Source organism: Leopardus geoffroyi, chromosome D3 (genome assembly GCF_018350155.1).
Source record: "Leopardus geoffroyi isolate Oge1 chromosome D3, O.geoffroyi_Oge1_pat1.0, whole genome shotgun sequence".
NCBI classification, from domain to species: domain Eukaryota; kingdom Metazoa; phylum Chordata; class Mammalia; order Carnivora; family Felidae; genus Leopardus; species Leopardus geoffroyi.
In genome coordinates, this window is record NC_059339.1 from 27,746,990 (window position 1) to 27,762,925 (window position 15,936).

The 15,936-nt window shown below is 54.7% G+C and overlaps 1 protein-coding gene across 1 annotated transcript; it reads right to left on the reverse strand.

The window, feature by feature from the left end:
* Positions 1 to 1,030: 1,030 nt before the first annotated feature.
* Positions 1,031 to 8,264, reverse strand: LOC123587679 (RIMS-binding protein 3A-like). The gene has a single exon (XM_045457617.1). It carries the CDS (start codon positions 6,618 to 6,620, stop codon positions 1,518 to 1,520), a length of 5,103 nt encoding a protein of 1,700 aa, XP_045313573.1. The 5' UTR covers positions 6,621 to 8,264; the 3' UTR covers positions 1,031 to 1,517.
* Between the last annotated feature and the right edge of the window lie 7,672 nt (positions 8,265 to 15,936).

A 15,936-nucleotide genomic window follows, 5' to 3' on the forward strand; every position in this document is an offset into this window, starting at 1 on the left:
ATATAAACATGAGAAGGGATGATTTACCTCCCCTGTGGATGGGGAACAAGGAACAGTTTCCTTCCCAGCCTGAGACCTGGAGCGGAGCCTTCCACTCATGAGTGGTGTGTGTGCACACCACAGCTGCCACATTCCTGTGTTTTCTGAGGATAAGGCAGCTGTGTGTCAGGTTGAGACAACCCCTGGGCCCGCTCTTTCCTAATTCCTGCCTTCAGCCCCTGGGACAGATGGTGGAACCCTCCGGACCTAATTTGCCAACTCCCCAAGGAAACTGCTAGTGGCTCCAATCCTTCGCATGCCCAGAAATGATTCTGGTCATTTCCTCCTGCACCCAGTGCCCTTCCTTTGACATCATTGCTGTACTCAGGGAAACAAAAGAGTATCAAACAGAAGCAGAGAAGGATGGGGGCATCTGGCTGGCTCAGTAGGAAGAACATGCAACTTTTGATCTCGGGGTTGTGAGTTCCAGCCCAATATTGGGTATAGAGATTACTTAAATAAAACTTTATAAAAAAGGCAGAGAAGGATGAAGACCACCCTTCATTCTCGCTCTCCTAGAGAGAGAGCCAGGAAGACTGTGGGAGGAAACAGCTTTTCAGCTGTGTCACCTGACAAGAGGGGGCCCCCTGAGCCTCAGAGTCTCTTCTACAAGATGGGGTAAATATAGAAACACCCTCCCAGAGAGAAGCCCTGGGGAAAGGGGGCAATTACTAACACCATGCAGAGTGGGATCCCCAGTCGGGAGACACTGATCCCACTCTCCACAAAGGCTGGCACCCAGGGACACAGGCCACATGCAGGGAAGCCTGTGGGAAATGCCAACCTCGTTGAGCCATTGGGGCCCTGCTTCTCAGCCCTGGCTCTTGGCTTGACCCCTGGATAGTCCTGCCAGAAGACCGTAAGCTAAGCCCCCTCCAAAGAATAAGGAGGTGCCCTCCCCAGCTGGGAACACATGTCTGCAGCCATTGCAGGACCCCTGGACAGAAGAGAGAGGGGAAGAGAGGTATATTTGTGTTTCCCTTGGTTGTGCTTTTACTTCTGAAGTATTATTTTTCTTTTTTCTATGAACATTTTAATGAGGGGTTGAACATAAGATAGAAAAATAACATTCTGGTCACTTTTTTTTTTTTAAGAGGCAGGCTTTTCTTGAGACTTTCATACAACGCAATGGATGAGGACACTTCTAAAGAAACTCCTAGAGAAAATGCATACTGAGCACAGAAAAAGGCCCTTCTCCAAATACCTGTCATAGTCACTGACAACTCCAAAACAGCCTGTCAGACTCTCGTGGGCTGCTTGTTCTGTTTTCTTTTGGGAACAGCTCAGTTCAGACTGAAGCCCTGCTCCTCTCAGAGGCCAGGGGACTCCTGGGGACTGGTGTCAATTTCTCACAGTGACATTCTGACAAGTACTGCTCACAGAGTCGAGGAGGGATGCTGGAGTTAGGGTCCCAGTGCTTGCTTCTCCTCTGGCGGGGTGTGGGTGGCCAGAGGCCACTACCCCGGCAGGAGCCTTGCTCACTTTCCATGGAGGGGAAGGTGATCCAGCAGGTGGGCTGGGACCAGGCCCCTGTGACCACCTGACTCCCCATAATAGAATCCCTTGTCATCCACAGGCCCATAGACCATGACCATATCCCCTGCCCTCAGTGACAGCTTGTCCTTCACCTGGCCCCCTGCTCGCCCATCCTTGGGGTCATAGTCCAAAGCTGTCATCATGGTTGTTGGAGTCCACAGTGGTGACCTCCGGGGGTTCCCTTGGGGCATAGGAAAGGAGCCTTGGGGGCTGGTGAGCCCCCCAAAGTCATCGAGGTGGGCCACAGAGGACAGGTGCCCTTGTGCTGGCAAATGCCACATCCCATCAGTCTCCTCTGTGCCTACCTTTACCTCGGCCACCAGATGCCCAGGTATGTTGCCCACTTGCCCATTGCATTCACCATGGTAGAAGCCACAAGGGTCCTGAGAGCCCCACACTCTTAGCAGCTGCCCTTTCTGGAAGGCTAGCTCCTCCTCTGCAACCTCGGGGTTGGCAGACATCACCAGGGGGTCATAATCAAAGAGGGCCACAAAGACCCTGGCCAAAGTGTCCACCTCTGTCCCCAGTGGTGAGGGGCCACCCCTGAACATCTTAATGACTTTGCTGGATGGAGCTGGACAAAGTGCTGGGCTGGGCTCCAGGAGCTGGCACTCTCTCTTGCTCCCCAGAGCCTGACAGCTCCCGTTCTGGGTCCTAATCTCCTTTCTCTGCTCTCGCCTCTCTGGGCCCCACAGATTGACGTGCACTGCCTCCTCCTCCTGCAAAATGTTGTGGAAGTCAGACACATATGGTTGGCTGGTGTCCAGCTGGGGAGGGGCAAACACATCGGTATCTTGCTTTTGACTAAGGACCTTTTCAAAAGCAGCCTTTTCCTGATATGGTTGCTTCTCAAGCCCAAACTCTGGGAACAGATGGATGACTCCCGAAGCATGGCTTTTTCTGGCGCCCATGTGCCAGTAGCAGTTTTCTTCTCCCCTAGACTGTCCACTGAGCAGAGGTGGTCTGTGGTTTGGGGAACTCTTCTGAAAGAGCAAGTCCTTTCTGCAGACCTCCTGGGCCCCTATAGGCCCCTGGGGTTGGCTGCCAGACCCCACACTTGCACATTCTCCCTCTGAACTCAGGTTGCACATCAGGGACTGCCTCTTTGAGGGTTCTTCAGGGAATGCTTCTAGAAACTCGACCTGGGGCTCCCTGCAGCTTCCAGGAGTGTGGGGGCTGGCTTTAGCACTCAGGGGAGCCAGTGCCAGCCTCTGAGGATGGACAGGGACTGTGACTCTGCAGGTAGACAGGTCACCACAGGTGTAGCTAAAGGAAGAAGTCTCTGGCAATTGGTGACAGGTGAAACAGTCATGAGGGATCTGGGCTGGCACTGAATCCAGGGACTCACCACAAAGCGACATGGTTCTCACAGAGACATTCTGGCACATCAGGGGCAGGTGGAGCTGGGAAAATTCCAACAGGGTGCTCCCAGCAGTGGCATCAGCAACCTCTGCAACCTTGAACCCATCAGCATACACAGCGTAGCCAGTGACCTGGACTCCGTTGGATGACCCAGCAGAGTGGATGGTTACAGGGAGCCAGCTGACCACTAGGCTGCCTGGTGAGGCATGGCGCTCCACCAGCACATCCAGAGGAGGGTGAGGAGGTCCTGCCAGCGGTGTGTCAAAGGTGATGGTGGAGGACGTTGTTTCCCAGTGCACCTGCAGCAAGTCCCATGGCAGCTGCACCTCCACTCGTGCCCGGTACCGTGTGCTAGGATGCAGGCTGTGGAAGATGTAGCAGCACACACCTGCTGGGGTCAGGGCATGCTCCTGGTCATTGAGGTATACCATATGGGGGTGGTTGCTGCTGCTGTAGACCCAGGTAATCTTGGCTGATGTGGCTGCAACACTCTGCAGGTGTAGTTGCACGGGAGCCACGCAAAAAGCCCCTGTGGCCCCCAGAAGGGGTCTAGAGAAGCCCTTCTCCTCCCTATACTGCAGCGAGCCCAGCCAGCTGTCTTCTTCTCTCTTGGCATCTGAGATCTCTATTGCCACTTCTGTCTTGGAGCCTGCCCTCACCATCTGGCATGTCCCCTTGTCCATAGCTCCCTGGGCTTTCCCAGGCAACAAGCTGTGACCAGTGTCTTCCTTCAAAAACTTTCTGTGTCTACCTAGGAGTCGAGTAGGGCTGAAGTCAGGGGACTTGGGGGACCGGCAGCCCAGGATGTCACTGTCTGGAATCTGCTCCACCAGGTTGGAGGGCACCAGCCCCCGCCGGCCATCCTCAAGCTCCCCTTCATAAAATCCATCTTCATCCATGTCCCCCAAAACATACACATAATCTCCAGCTGTGAGGGGCAGTTCACTCTCAGGATGTTCATTAGGCCCCTTAAAAGGATTGTAGCTATACTGAGCCAGGAAGATCTTGAGCTTAGGGGTCAGGGGGGCCTCTGAGCTCCTCGCTTCCAAGGTAGAGGACACACCGTCAGGCTCCAGATCCTCCACCTCGCTGGCTGTGTCCATATCCAGAGGAGGACAAGATGGCACCGTGGTCCATATGGACTCCAACTCAGAGGGAGAATTCGACTGGGAGCTAGTTTTCTTGGCTAGGGACCCGGAGTCCAGAGGTCCGCTGGCTGGGACTCTGTCTGGCACTTGAGGGTCACTGGCTGGCTCCCTGATAGCAATTGGACTTTCCAGCTGAGAAGCTTCCTGATTTCCCTGTTTGTCTGCACTGGGCTGTGAAGCTGCTTGCTCTTCAGGCGCCAGCTGGAACTTGGTCCTTCCACTATCTCTGACTTGAGCCTCCGGGACTTGGGGGGCCTCCCGGGATTCCTGGGGAAGGTAACCAGTCTGACACTGCAGCGCCAGCATCTCCTCCCTAGCAGCCTGGAGATCTCGCAGGGCCTTCTGCAGGTCGTGCTGCAGCTGTTGCTGCCTGTCCTGCCCGCGCGCAGCCTGCTGTAGCAGCTGCTCCGCCAGCATGCCGGCGGTGTCGCGCTCCTGGCACGCGCAGCCCAGCTGCCCGCGCACATCGCTGTTTTCCGCCGCCACCTTCCGCGTCCAGTCGGCCTGAGCCTGCAACCGCGCGTTCTCCTGCGCCAGCCAGGCTTCCTCGCGTAGCGCCGCCCGCAGCTGTGCTTCACCCTCCTCGCCGCGGCACCGAGCCGCGGCCGCCTGGGCGCCCAGCTCCAGCTCCAGTGCCTGCACCTGGCGCCGCGCCTCCTCGAAGGGTGCGCTCTCGCCGTCCGCCTCAGCTCGGGCGCGGCCGGTGGACTGCTGCATCGTCAACGGTCTCTGCAGGCGGAGCACCTCCCGCTGGGACTCGCGCTGCAGCCGGTCCAACTCACTGATGTTGAGCCACTGGGCTTGGGCAGCACCCCCGCCAGGGTGCGGGACACTATTCATGCCTGAGGCGACGCGAGCTTGCAGCAAGTGGTACTCCAGCCGCAGCTCTTCGATCTGTTTGTCCTTGGCCAGCAGCTCGCTTGCCTGCTCCGACAAGTCCCGCGCGCGCTGGCGGGCAAAGGCCTGGCACAGTTCCAGGCCAGCGCGGCTCTCGCCTGGCACAGGCGCGCTCACAGCCCGCAGGTTGGTTTCTTGCAGCTTTCGGGCCCGGTCCTCTAGGCGCCTCGCGAGGCCTGCAAGCTCCGCGTGCTTCACCTTGAGCCGCTTCACCTCGTCGGACTTGTCCTGGAAACCTGCGCGCCACAGCTGCACGTTCTCCTCCCACAGTCCCGAGCAGCGGCGTGCCAGCACCTGCAACGCCTCTGACAGTTCCGAGTTCTGCTTCACCAGCTCCTGATAGTCCAGATCCGGCGGCGAGGGAGTCAGGGCCTCGCAGGGCTGGCTCCCGGAGTCCTCTCCTAGAGAGTCACTAGGTCTCCTGTGCTTCGATGGCGGTGGCGGTGGTGGGGGTAGCGGGGGCGGAGGACTCGAGGAGCCTAAGATGGGGGCGTCTGGCCAGGAGGCCGGCTTCTTGGATTCAGGGGCTTTGGGGCAACTGAGGGTGCTGTCGAGATAGCGGGAACGCGCTGGTGCCAAAGAATCGAGAGAGCAGGAGCGCGGCGTGTGGAGCAGGCTGTCTGGGGAGTTGGAGCACCTGGCTGGCACCACGTCTAGGGAGCGGGAGCGCAGGCGGATGCCAGCGCTCAGGCTGTCAGTATTCAAGGATTCGAGTTTACAGACGGACTTTGGGAGCCCGGGGGAGTTGCCGGCGGTATGGAGGGGCGGCTCTTCCAAAGAATGCACGGCTTGGGGGTCGGGGGAGACGGGCAAAGCGGGATGCCAGCGGAAGTGCTGTAGGATGTACTTGAGGAAGAGCCGGCGCTCCACGTCGAGCGCTGCCTGCAGGTGTCGGATGCGCGAGGCCTGCTCGCCGTCGGTGTCCCAGCGAAGCTGTGCCAGCACTTCCTGCAGGCGACAGCGGCACTGAGCAGCAGCGACGTCGGGCGCCCCCGCGCGGCCACAGTAGCCACGGTTCACTAACTCCTCTGCCAGCTGGCGCTGCAGCTCCCGGGCCTGGCGCATGACGGCGTCGCGCTCGCGGTGCAGCAGCTGCCGCAGCTGCCGCATCTCGGCCTCCTTCCAGCGCAGCAGCTGCCGAATCTCGGCCTCACGCTCCCGCAGCATGTCCTCCTGCAGCTGCCGCAGCTCCCGGTCGTGCTGAGCCTCCCACTTGGAGCGCAGATGGTCAACCAGCTGCTGCCTCTCCCGCTCGGCCGCCTCCCGCAGCTGGCGCGCCTGGGACGCGAAGCGCTGCGTCGCCGCGCGTCCGCGCGCCCGCTCCGCCTCCAGCTCCGCCCGCAGCTTCTCCAGCTCCGCCCGCAGCTTCTCCAGCTCCCGCCTTTGCTCCTCCAGCACCGCCGCCGATGGACCCGGACTACCCGGCTTCTTGGGTGTCGCGCGGCCGCTGCCCAAAGGGCTGGGCGAGTCCTTGGTCATGGTGGCCCCGGGCCTGGCCAGACGCCAGACCTCGCCTGGCCCAGGCCGCTGCTCTCCAACGGCCGCCGCCCCCGCTGCGGCCAACCGCCTCGCGTGCCCCTGCCGGCTTCCCATGGGGGTTTCCGCGCGCCCCTTCCGCCTCTGAGCGTGTTCCCCCATCCTCTGGCGCGGATGCACTAGCCTGATCTCCTTTCTGGGCTGCCTGTGCGGCGGCTGGCCTCCAGACACCCCTGCTCAACGCAGCCCATGACCTTTCTGGGATGCCCAGGGGTCTCTGTGATCCCAGGCCTTTCCCTGTTCCTGGTGCCAGGTCCTTTGTGACCCTCTCCCCACCCCACCCCTCCACCCCCGCCCGGGGGGATACTCTCCCAGACACCGTACAATCTCTTTCAGGCCAACTGGCACTGTGGGAAGCCTGGGCTACTGCTCTGGGCTCCATGTATGGGTCAAAATCAGGATGGGGTGTGGGTTGATCGCGCCTGGCTCTGTCATGGGTTCAGCTGACCTGTTTGGGCTAAATGGCTGGGAAACACAAAAGAATGCCCCCAAACTTGGGGGTGAGCCCTGAACCCCTACTGGGGGATGCCTCTGGTGTCTGCACCCTCAAGGCACCTACCCTTCCAAGGACCCCTGGAAGTGCTGGACATTTGCATGCATTATCTATTTAAACTTCCTATGCCTATTTTACAGATGAGAAGTCTTGAGCCCATAGTCTGGGCATGGTGCCAGCTGAGACAGGGGAGAAGGCCTCCTTGGAGATCCAAAGCCCTGGCCTATGTTTTCTTGGTTTATTTTTACGATCATCTTGCAAGGACACTCTGAGCGATAAGGACCTCTCCATGGTCACGCTGCCCAGAAGTAGCTAAGTAGGGAGTGAAACCTAGAAAATTCTGCCTCCAGAGTCCGTGGGTACTCTTACTCCATCTGCCCAACCTCAGGGTTATGGCTATGAAGACCACTCCCCACTCTTTCTCCCAGGGCAGGGTCTCACACTTTGCATATGCAAAAGGAGAGAGGGTCATTTAGAACCCAGAGTTGGGGGCCAGCCAGGGAGGAAGGTGAGAAAATGGGGATGCCATGGAGGCCCAGCCTACCTTTCATCTGGTCCAGGAGTGTCCAGGGCTTCCTACTTCTCCAAAAGGTAAAGTCACAGATCCTTATGGGCCCAGCTGGCTCTCTATCCCCCCTCCCTGGATGCAGCAAGGCCAGAGAATTTTTCATGGCTCTCCAAGGGGCAAAGTGGTCAGATGGTTAGGACTGGCACGCCTTTGGAGTCAAACAGTCCTGCAGCTTCTTATGCCACTTTCATGTCCTCATCTGTAAAATGGGCTAATAAATGCAGCCCTTTTCTGTGTTGTGTGACCTCCCAGAGTTCCCTGACCTCCCTGAGCACCCATTTCTACTGTCTGCGAGGATTCAATGAGGCAAGAGCACTCAGTGTTCTAGCACTCAACCTAGAACAGAGCAAGGTTCTGTTTGGCAGCTCACTGATTCTAATCCCAGTCCCTTTTTTGTAGCTACAGAAACCGGTCTGCAAGCAAAGATTTGGCTGAAGCCAGTCAGGGCTGCCATGGTAAAGGCAGCACAGGTACTCTTTGTGCTCACTAGGACTCATTCCAGATGACTCATGGCAGATGGGAAACCTCAGAGACCTGGGTATCCATCCAGGCTCTGCCACTTTTTGCCTGAGTGACTATGGCTGGTTACTTCACCTCTCCTGGCCTCTACATAATGGATGTATTGATAACACCAGTCTTCCATGGTTAGAGAGACACCAGGACTCTGTCAGCTGATGGCCAGGTGTGCAATAGGAGCTGCATCGAGGTCTGTGTAAGTTCCCATTGTCCCATCTATGGGTTGGCCTAGACCCTCACAAGCTTCTTCCAGGACCTAAAGAATCCCCCTGCCTCAAAGGCCTCTGGGCCTTTGCATGTGTTGTTCCCCCCGCCTGGGATGCCTATATTGCCCAACACAAAAATAACGGCAATGACCATTGCAGACCAAGAACCTACTGTGTGCCATGCTCAGTGCTAAATGCATGCCATTCACTATTTAAACTACCCATTTTACAGATGGGAAGCCTCAAGCTCCAGTGGATCAAGAGTTTTTGTCCACTTACCTGCTGCTAACCTTGTCTTGTCCTGTAGCTTCAGCTTAGCAGTTCCTCCTCCAGGAAGGCTTACCTGACTCTTAGGGCTGAGTCTGGACTCCCTAAAACTCTACAGCCCTGATCATCCTACCTGGTATCTTTCCATTTGGAGCAGGGATGTATCTTATATACATTAGTATCCTTGCCCAGAGTGGTTTCAGAGAAGGAATAAGTGAAAAGTCCCTCTCCAGAAAGGAGGGATAGGGACCCAGGGACAGGCAGGCAGGAAGGGCAGAAAGGGTAATGCCCAACCTGGCCACCCAACCTGACTACCTCTCTAATGTAGGTACCACCTGGCATCAAGGGCTGAAGCCCCAGGCTCTGGGATGCCTATCAGGGCTTTGGGCAGATGCTTTAGGCTGGAATGAGGATCAGACCTCATTAGAGATGTCGATGGGGTCCAAAGCTGCGGGACACAGATACATACATGCGTTCATAGCCTCTCTAGGCCGGGCCATCTGTGTGGCTTGGGAACTCAGGAGCCCTACTTAAATCTGGCTCCTCCCTCCTTGCTATTCCTGCTCCAGCACCAAGTGGCTCTGTCTATGGTATCTATGGCTTCTCTGTGTTTCAGGCCCTTTCACTCACACAGTTATGTCTCCAGGTAGGTGGGCAGGTGATCTTAGCCCCATCTCACTGGTGGGAAGACAGAGGCTCAAAGAAGCACATGTGTTCATTCAGCATGTGGTTCTGTGGGCTCCACACTTTTTGCTCTACTCATGTTTTTCTTTTTCTTTTTTAAATGTTTATTTATTTTGAGAGAGAGAATGAGCAGGGGAGTGGCAGAAAGAGAGGGAGAGAGAATCCCAAGTAGGCTCCATGCTCAATGAGAAACCTAACACGTGCACTCAATCTCACAACCGTGAGATCATGACCTGAGCCGAACTCAAGGGTTGGTTGCTTAATCGACTGAGCCACCCAAGTGCCTCTGTACTCATGTTTTTCAAACCTGGGTCCTCTGAACCACTGGCGTGCCATGGGAGATAGATGCCTTTGGGCAACGATACGTAGCAAGAAAACAGAGAATGGCGATTCCTAATGTTCTTTTTGAGAAACAAGGTGGATATGGGGGTCAAGTGGGTAGGCAAGATGGAGAGACAGCTCTACCCTTCAAGTGGTGCTGGGCCACTGGATGTGGTAGCCACAGGTAGAGATTCTTCATGCAATCCCCACTACAGTTCTGTTTGACAGAGGAGAACCTGGGGCTTGGTGGGAGAAGGTGGCTTGCCAGGGCATATAGGCAGCTGCGGCAGAGCTGGATTGTCACTTCAGGGCAATGGGTGGGGCTCCACAGCCTGGATGTTTGATGCAGCCTTGAGTGGTACCATCAATCAGGTCAGGAAGGTAGGCTGCTGCCAAGGAGGAGGACCCTTGGATGAGTCTCTGGGAACTCTACAGTCACCATCCAACTGCTGCCTGGGCTGGCACCACCTGTGGCATGTCAGAGGCATTCTGGAATGTGGTTGAGCAAACCAGGGCTTCCCCAGTGCCAGGCTTCTGCCATCCCCACACTCATCACATTGTTCAGTGATTGTCCAGTGACCTGCCTGTCAGCCCCATCAACTCTGAGCTCAGGGAGAGCATGGACCATGTAGCTGCATTCTCTGGGTCTCAGCTTTCTTGTCTATAATATAAAAGAGATTGATTACATGGGTGGTTTTCAAACTGGGTTCCTTAGGGCCCCAAGGTTCCTGAGAAATACTGTAGGATTGTTGGGGGTGGGGGAATGTGCCCAGAGCTAAATGGGAAACACTGTCCCTACTTGCTTCAACAGAGCACATCCAACTGTTAGTATCATTATTTAGGTTCTAAGGAAGATTTTAGCTTAATAAAGAGGCATATTGCTAGAAGCAAGTTTGAAAACTTCTGGGTTAGAGCCCCTCCTGTCTATTAACTGCACACACATTGCCCTGACACCCAGTGATTTCACTGACCCTGAGAGAAGGCACCTGTTCCCCTTACCTTGGTTTGCCCCACATCACTAGCCTTGTACTCCATGCTGCCTCTCCTCCCAGCACCAGTCTGTGACCTTTGGGCCATGAGGTCATGTGTATGGGATCCCGGGCAATCTCTTCACATCCCTCCTCTGCCAGCCTGGCCTGACCCTGTTTCAGCTCTGCCACCCATGCCCAGAGCTTTACAGAGCTTGCCTGGCCCTTGTGAGTGGTGACAGCTCCATCCAGAGAGACCACTGGAGGGTTTTAAGCTTCCAGACCCCTGTAGCCCCAGCTTCCCCTCCACATCCCTTGTTTTTGGGTCAGTGCGTTTTCTTTTTTTCCCTTCCTTTTATTTTTCATTATGTTTTTATTGTATTTATTTTGAGAGAAAGAGAGAGAGAGAGAGAGAGCAGGGAGAGGGGCAGAGAGAGAGAGGGAGAGAGAATCCCAAGCAGGCTCTGCATCAGTGCGGAGCCCAATGCAGGGCTTGATCTCATGAACTGTGAGATCCTGACCTGAGCCAAAATCAAGAGTTGATGCTTAACCAACTGAGCCACCCAGGTGCCCCATATATTTTTTTTAATGTCTATTTTATTTTGAGAGAGAGAGAGAGAGAGAAATAGGGGGTGCAGAGAGAGAGGGAGAGAGAGAGAATCTCAAGCAGGCTCCATGCTGAGCTCAGTGCTCGACATGGGGCTTGATCCCACAACCCTGAGATCATGACCTGAGCCAAAATCAGGAGTCGGATGCTTAACCAATCAAGCCACCCAAACTTTTTTTTTTAAGTTTAAACTTAAGTTTAAGTTTAAACCTTTTTTTTAAAGTTTATTTATGTAAATAATCCCTACACCCAACATGGGGTTTTAACTCATGATCCCAAGATCAAGAGTCACATGCTCTTCCAACTGAGCCAGCCAGACTCCCCTGGGTAAATGTGTTTTCTATCTGTTCTCTGATGTCTCCTCCGTGTCTAGAACAATGCCTAGTACATAGTATGTACTCAACAAATACGTGACTGAAGAAGACAGAGGCATACAGGCCAGGTGTGCTTTCTGTCCTCATGGAACTTATAATCTAAGGGATAAAGCCTGAGGTTAAACATAGATATGGCAAAGGAGTGTAGTGAGCTCGAATTGTGGGCAGGGACTGTGAGTGAGGGCTATGGTGCCAATGGGGTGAAGAGCTCTGCCAGAGCAGGCTTCCCTAAAAGCCCAGGTGGGCTGCCTAGGCATCGGATTGCAGGCAGCAGGGCCTTGCAAAGCCCCCAGCCCTCTATGGTCTGGCTGCCTACACCTGCTCTCTCCCATGCCCACCCTGCTCAAGGCATGCCCATACTCTTCTGGCATTGATTCTTGGCAATCGTGTCCCAGTCCTCAGTTGCCTAGAGAGAAACTGGAGCTCAGAGAGGAAGGGTCACTCAGCAGAGGCCCAGCCAGGTCTTCTTACTCTGAGTTGTAGGAAGGCCTGGAACCCCCAGGACTGCCCCTTCCTGGATGGGGCTGTGTACCTGGATAGGGCCCGTGCTGTTGTCTGCCCCCACTTCCCAGGCCCTAAAGCCATCTCTGGCCTGCTCCATGCCCTCCTGGGCACACAAGCATGTGCCACCTTTTAGTTCTCTGGCTAGGGCTCCCCGGAATGCTGGGCTGGCCTTGGCCCTGAGTCCTCACTAGCCACGGAGGCTGGCCCTGTCCTCTCCAGAGGAGGAAACTGCTCAGGGTCACATAAGGACTTGGGCCTAGGCCTGTGTGACCCAAGTCTGGGCTCTGAACTCGTGCCAGTATAGCCTGGCCCATGAGCTCTGGCAGTCTGAGGGTAATTGTAATCCCTGAGCCTTCAGACAAATGTCTGCTGCTTCCTGAGGACCCTATTACCGTTGACAGCATCACTGTTCCAGCCCTCCACTGTTTCCGGGACAGACCTATCTTCTGTTTTCTGCCGTCTCCACTTCTCTCCCCTCTGAACCTCTTCCAGCTGCCCTCCTTCCTATGCAGCCTGAAGCACAAGTCCTGATCTACTTCTTACTGACACCAGTGGCAAGACCCTTTGTCCAGTCATTTGGCCATTGCCCTAGGTCAGGGACAGTCCTTCAAATGTTTGTTGAGCACCCAATCTGGTCAAGGCAGGGCCAGACACCATGTGAATTTCCTCACTCATTAAGCACAGAGTACCCCCAATGGGATTTACTGAAGGAAGGATGGAAGGAAAGAGGGAGGTTGAGAGGGAGAATAGAAGGGAAAGAAGGAGACTTTTAGGTCAGCTGAGTCTCCCAAACAGACCTTGGTTTCCCCCTCACAGTCCAAGAGCAGACTCAGGCTTGACCCTCTGACCAGCCAGGGAGCTGAAGAGCTGACTGACCCCTTGAGCCTCAGTTTCTTCTTTTGTAAATGGGGCTGATAACAGCTCTGACCTCAAAGGGCCATTGGGGGAGTCAATAGAACACTTGTGGGGCGCCTAGGTGGCTCAGTCGGTTGGGTGTCCAGCTTCAGCTCAGGTCATGATCCCACAGTTTGTGAGTTCGAGCCCGATGTTGGGCTCTGTGTTGACAGTTCTGAGCCTGGAGACTGCTTCAGATTCTGTGTCTCCCTCTCTCTCTGCCCTTCCCTTGCTCATGCTCTGTTTCTCTCTGTCTCTGTGTCTGTCTCTCTCTCTCAAAAATAAACATTAAAAAAAAAAAAAAAAGAACACTTGTGCATTTGCACTCTTGGGAGCCCAGCACACAGCAGGCTGACAGGTCACCCAAGTGAGCCACCATGGTAAGCTGAGTCCTTAAGAATGATCAGCACTTGCCAGATGGACAAGGTAGTATGGGGGGGAGGGAATGACAAAGGCATTACAGGCAAAGGAAGTAGCAAGGGCAGAGGCAGGGGGTATAGTGTGGCAGAAACACTGGTCTTAGGAAGGGAGAAATGTAGGACATGAGGCTTTGGGCCAACAGAAGGAGGTCAAGGCAAAGCCTCACCAGCATGAACCAGATCAGAATCTAACTTCTGGAGCCCCTCTTCCTATGGGTGATGAAGGGTGAGCTACTATTCTCAGGGCCTCAGTTTCCTTACCTTGAGAAACAGAACATTTTAGCGCTGCTCTGTGGTGGCAATGAACTTGGTGGTGGGTATAAATGTGCAGGGCCCAGTGCTGGGCATACAGTCAGCCTGTCCCGGAGCTCCTTCCATCCCTGGCCCCTCCCTTGGTCACTGTCAGCCCTCTCCTCTGGGCTCCCACACTTCACCAAACCATTGCCACATTCTGTTGTTTTCCTTGGTGCCTCCCCAGGATGCTGCAAGCTGCTTGAGGGCAGGTGCCACCTTGTTATCTACCTCTCTGAACCCAGCAGGTGAGCATCCAGGACCCTGTGATGATTGGGAGAAGAAGCAGCATGTGGTAAGCTGTATCCAGAATGGCCTGGAGTCTGGGAGGAGGAGGAGGAGGAGGAGGAGTGGAAGAGGAGGAAGAGGCCACTTTTATTTATTTATTTTTTTCAACGTTTATTTATTTTTGGGACAGGGAGAGACAGAGCAGGAACGGGGGAGGGGCAGAGAGAGAGGGAGACACAGAATCGGAAACAGGCTCCAGGCTCTGAGCCATCAGCCCAGAGCCTGACACGGGGCTCGAACTCACGGACCGCGAGATCGTGACCTGGCTGAAGTCGGACGCTCAACCGACTGCGCCACCCAGGCGCCCCGGAAGAGGCCACTTTTAATGGAAGGCTCAGGGAAGTGACACGAAGGCCAGGTCCGAATGAACATGAGTTAGCTGAGTGGAAAGGAGCTGGCATGATCAGAAGCCAGGCTTGCCATGGGCAGAAATAAAGGTTTTAGAGTAGGAGAGGGGCCCCGAAGACCAGGTACCTTTTCCACTGGGACTGGGTACATTGTATGCTTGTTTAACAGTGGCACTCTGCTGCTTAGAGTGCCACCTCTCCTCACCTGCAAGGGAGCCGTCTTGCAAGGTGATGGTGGGGGAATAGGAAGATGCCGCAGCAAAGGCTAGCTTTTTTCATTTGCCCTCACTGAACCTCGCCTTCTATTGCCAGCTTCACATGTCCAGGTTGAGGGAATCACTGTGCTTCTTCAACTGCCTTGGAATTCTTCAGGGCAGGCTCCCAATAAAGCTGTCTTTCTTTGACCTGGGCCAATGTAGCACCAGGTTCGGTGTACACAGTATGATCATGGAGTTAGTCTCCAGGCCAGACTTCCAAGTCCCCCATGCCTCTAGGGACCTGGCTAATGGAGTCCCTCACACATTTGCTGAATGTTTATTGAACACCCACTGTGTGCCAGCCCTGGGGAGAGATAAAAGGCAAACAGAATCTTGATGGCATGAGGCTTGTCATCTCGTCCCTCCCAACCCATATCAAACCTGGGCTCCCAGGACACTGTGAGGAAGGCTGGCTCCATTCCAGGCTACAAAATCTCCAGTTCTTTCTTCTTCTCCCCTTTCATGGGAAACTCATTGCTCTGAGAATGAAGAAAAATGCCTTCACATGGCCTAAATGTGTACTGAAATGGTACCTTTTTCCTTGCCTACACTGACACCCTAGGTCCCAACCACTATCACTTTTGCCTGATTGGCTACAGCAGGCTTCCAAATGGCCCCTACTCCCCTGCTTATCCCCCTCCATTCCCCATTCTTCAATCATAGTACTTTCCTTAAACATTTTATCTGACTAGGTGGCTGCTACACACATCCATCAAAGGTCTCTCACAGAGCATAGAAGAAAAGCCAAATCCCTTCTGTTCCTGTAAGGCTGTCCCGGTCTGTCACCTGCCTCCCTTGTTCCTTCTAATACTTCTTACTCCATTCTGGCCATCTAGACAGCCACATGGCCTTTGCCAGCGCCTTTTCTCCTGCTTGAAACAATCTCCTCCCAGCCTCTCAGCTGCTCTATCCCATCCTTCAGTTTCCAGCGTTGGCCCTGGAGCCAGCAGCTCACCCTCTGCTCCTAGCTGGCTGCATGACCTTGGGCAAATCATTGGCCTTCTCTTTGCTTTTTCTGTGAGATGGGCTGTTAATGATAACCATATTACAGGGTGGTTTCAAAGACTAAGGAAAATGAAGCACTGGAGGGGGGAGCTGCGCTCTGTAGGTTCCAGTGTTATTAATACTATTTCCTCAGTGAGGCTTTCATTGGAAAAGTAGGTCTCCAGAGTCATTTTCCCACCACCCAGTTTTCTTTTCTTCACAGTACTTATCAGTGTCCGAAATAATCTTGGTTATTCAATGATCTTATTTTATGCAGCCATTATTTATTGTGCGCCTACTGTGTGCCAAGCACTCTTTGTAATTTCCATCCGATTGGACGGCCCGTAAAGGCAAGGTTTCCGCCAGACCCGTTCACCTGTGTTCACCCAGCACCGTGGCCAGCACACAGTAGGCACTTCGCACGTCGGGG

What these genes read in the sequence shown, in the direction of transcription:
- LOC123587679 (XM_045457617.1), bottom strand. Translation starts at nt 6,620, where the DNA reads ATGGGGGAACACGCTCAGAGGCGGAAGGGGCGCGCGGAAACCCCCATG.